The following is a 4,223-nucleotide window of genomic DNA, read 5'->3' as shown; positions in this document are numbered from 1 at the left end:
CTGCCAGTGGTGAGATTTGAACCAGTGACTCTTCTTCTATCAGATGATAGACTTATATTGTCTGAACACTGCCATGTATCTTTAGTGACTCTGGTTCCATTAATGATTTACTTTTATAACTAGCTTAACCTTTAGCATGCTGCTTTATAACATCACATTACGCAGATGACAATCACCTCCGCCAACAACAATGATGTCATTGTTTCCTTCTCTATACTGCTGCAGTAGCTACAGTAGTGATGAATGCTTCAAATTTCATTTAGTCGATGACCCAGGTTAGTGACAGTGCTATAACATAATAAAACAATACTGTGACCACAGTTACCTGCGGCATAGTAAAGGTCAAAATTTGAAGACCTGGTGAACCGTTCACCTTTAGTGTTTATGTTCACTTTAAATTGGTTGTATTTATGAGAAATAAATTACTAGATATTTCTATTAAAGTGTCTGTCAGCAGAAAAGACTGTCATCGGTATAATACTATATCGTATTGATTGGTGAGATACTAAAATGCTAACCCACCCCTTTCACAAGCTCAAAAGTCCTTAGGATTGGTAATTTGGTAATTAATTCCACTCTCTAATAGCACTACAGACATGGCTGCGTGGGTTGTTTCCTAATCACATGGTTTGGGGTTCAGTCACAGTGTGTATCTCCTCGGGCAAGTGTCTTCTATGGCTTCTTCACCAACCAAACACCTGCGAGTGAGATTTGGTTAAAAGAAACTGGAAGAAGCCTTGTGTGTGTGTGTGTGTGTGTGTGTGTGTGTGTGTGTGTGTATGGTGTGTATGTGTATGATGTTTGTGTGTATGCATATGAAAGGCATCCAGCTATAGAAAATTTACCTAAATAAGCTCCTACTGACTTAGGCAAGCACAAAAAAGAGGATGTTAAAATGGTCATTTTCATCCTCACCATCATCATCATCATCATCAACATCATCATTTAATGTCCATTCTCTATGCTGGCATGAATTAGATAGTTTGACAGTAGCTGACCAGCTGAAGAGCTTCCTGGGCTCCACATGTCTGTTTTGACATGTTTTCTATGGCTGGATGCCCTTCCTAATGCCAACCCTTCTACATAATGTACTGGGTGCTTTTTTGTGACTCCGGCACAGGCACTTCTACATGGTACCAGCACAGGCACTATTATGTGACACTGGAACCGGTGCTCTTGCATGACACCGGCACTTTTACCTGGCGCCAACACCCCCAAGCCTGCAAGACTAGGATCTCTCAGCTGAGAGAGGGATGTAGAGGACATGCCTGTATGCATTGACAATCTTTGTATATGTATATCTGTAATAATATTTACTCTTTGGTAGTCTTATGCAAGTTTCTACTGCACCATCTAATGCACTGCCATGTCCCTGAGTTGTGAGCAGCATTGTGTTATTTTTGTGGAATTTGGGTGAATGTAGACTCCTCTGGTTGGTGTGCTGCATCAGTTTTTGTTATGGGGTCTAGTTTCTTGTTATATTAGTGTATGTGTTTTTATTATATTATAATTATTATTTACATTGTTTTTTACTCTGCTTTATACAAAGTGTTCCAAGCATCACCCAGAGATCTCAAGTAAGAGCAAGTTGGACACTTTACTGTGGGAGTTATTTAGGATTAACAATGATAAATTATTGGAGAAGGAGACCAGATGCTAAGGACTAAGATTGTTAAATTTGTAATATTTCAGTTTTGAAAGAGTTTTATGAGAACCAAGTATTCTCAGATTAAGTGTTTTTTCTTAAGAAGCGGGCAATACATGAGAACAATTTCTTGTATTGTTGATACTTTTGGGTTGTCTGATATTTAGCCATAATGTTTAAGAGTACCAGTTGGTACTATCTCCCATTTGGGATTATTGTTGTTGTTGTTATTATTATTATTATTATTATTTAAGGCAGCGAGCTGGCAGAATCATTAGCATGCCAGGCAAAATGTTTAGTGCTATTTCATCAATCTTTCTGTACAAATTCTGCAGAAGTCAACTTTGCCTTTCATCCTTTCAGGGTCGATAAATTAAGTGCCAGTTGAGCACTGGGGTCAATGTAATTGACTAGCCCTGCTCCCCAGAATTTCAGGCCTTGTGCCTATAGTAGAAAGGATTATCATTATTGAGGCAGAATTGTTAGCATGCCAGGCAAAATACTTAGTGGCATTTCATTCATCATTACATTCTGGGTTCAAATTTCTATAAGGTTGACTTTGCCTTTCATATTTTTGGGGTCAATGAAAAAAACATATCACTTTAGTACTAGGGTCGATGTAATTGATTATCCCCTTCCTCCAATTTCATGTCTTCTACCTATAGTAGAAAGAATTATTATTATTATTGTTGTTGCTGTTTTAATTATTACAATAAAATAATTCATGAATCTTGATGTTTCTTCTTTAAAATCTCTTTCAGACACTCCAAATTGATGACAATTACTGTGGAACTTTAGATATCAACACACCAATAGCTGGGACTGTACCAGTGGAGGTTCCCATTACACAGGATTTCCCTTCGATAATAGCTTCTGCTGTAGCTGTATCGATAACTTATGATTACACTGTGGCTTTCATTGGAACTACCGTTGGCACCATCATCAAAGTAAGAACACACTTCCTCTATCTTCCCTTTTTTATATCCATTTGTGAATATATATATATGTATATATATAATGTGTGTGTATATACAGAATAAAAATAGAAAAGCATAAATTTCACATAGTTCATACTTCATATTCAACAGCTGTTTCGTTAAGTTAGACATCAATATTGCATGTGTAATTATGTTTTTGTGACACATAATATAAATCTTCAATTTAGTTTGTGTGCCTACTCTCACCTGTGGTTGTAAATGTTAGATAATGACAGAAAGAGTACAATAATGAATACAAGTGACTAAACCAGAGTTCCTCAGAAGGTTCTCTTGAGTAACATTACTCAACAGGGTACATAACTCAGGGATCAGGGAGTTTCTCCAGGTTGAGCCACTAGTCCTCTGCATTGAGAGGTTACAGCACTGCTACGAAGGACATGGGATGAGAATGTTGCAGGAAAGAATCACGAGACACATTCTTCAAGATGAACCAACCAGAAGACTTAAGGGTGGACCAAAAATGAGACGGCTAAATAATATCCATACTCTCAATTGGTCATGGTTGGGAAACCAATCAGGAAGTTTAATGATGGATGCTTCTGATAGGACCCTAAGTGGAAGGTGCCTGGGATCTTTGCCCCATAGAAAAAAAAATGGAAATTAATTTAATAGCTACGTTTACCCAAATCATCAGGAATATCACATGTGAAATTAATGCTTTTCTGCTTTTATCATAAATATGTTTCTCTTAAAGATCATTTTAGCTGATTATCTATATACATACATATCAGCCAGTCCCATTTGGATTCTCTGTGTTCTAATACTGTATTAAAGTTTTACAACCTGATATTCACTGAACTCTCCATTAGCATGGATTTATCTTTTGATGGCTACTCATCAATTCTTTCTCTCTTTCAACCGCTCTCCTTATATATATATATATATAAATACACAAGAGTGGCTGTGTGGTAAGTAGCTTGCTTACCAACCACATAGTTCCGGGTTCAGTCCCACTGCGTGGCACCTTGGGCAAGTGTCTTCTACTATAGCCTCGGGCTGACCAAAGCCTTGTGAGTGGATTTGGTAAACGGAAACTGAAAGAAGCCCGTCGTATATATGTATATATGTATGCATGTGTATCTGTGTTTGTCCCCCCAACATCTCTTGACAACCGATGCTGATGTGTTTAGGTCCCCTTAACTTAGCAGTTCGGCAAAAGTGCCCAATAGAATAAGTACTAGGCTTACAAAGAATAAGTCCTGGGGTCGATTTGCTCGACTAAAGGCAGTGCTCCAGCATGGCCACAGTCAAATGACTGAAACAAGTAAAAGAGTAAATACAATAAGATATTATAACGATAAATTAGTATATTATTATATATTAAATACATTATGATATTGATGGCTGTAGCAATTAAAAACCAAACAGGTAAAATAATTAAGGGACCAAAATAGCACCTGCAATTGCTAGAAATTGGAGCTAAAAAATATAGCTCAAATAGCGACACAAAATCACCAACCTCATGAGATATTCAAGGACTGTGAGTGGCAGGCCACAACATCTTTCTCCAGTGAGAAAAACTCACAGAATGAAGTAGTTTGACGAAACCATATATATATATATATATATATATATATATA

General features: G+C 37.2%; 1 protein-coding gene across 3 annotated transcripts in view; it reads left to right on the top strand.

Annotated features, from left to right (window-relative positions):
• LOC106878623 (plexin-A1) overlaps window positions 1–4,223 on the top strand; it is an 803,747-nt gene that overhangs the window by 226,907 nt on the left and 572,617 nt on the right. For all 3 annotated transcript variants that reach the window (XM_052967952.1, XM_052967953.1, XM_052967951.1), the window contains exon 3: window positions 2,407–2,592. In XM_052967952.1, the coding sequence (XP_052823912.1) occupies window positions 2,407–2,592 (186 nt within the window). The remainder of the gene's footprint in view (window positions 1–2,406; window positions 2,593–4,223) is intronic.

The sequence above is a fragment of the Octopus bimaculoides genome, chromosome 5 (genome assembly GCF_001194135.2).
Source record: "Octopus bimaculoides isolate UCB-OBI-ISO-001 chromosome 5, ASM119413v2, whole genome shotgun sequence".
Lineage (NCBI taxonomy): Eukaryota > Metazoa > Mollusca > Cephalopoda > Octopoda > Octopodidae > Octopus > Octopus bimaculoides.
This window is presented reverse-complemented; position numbering and strand designations above follow the sequence as displayed.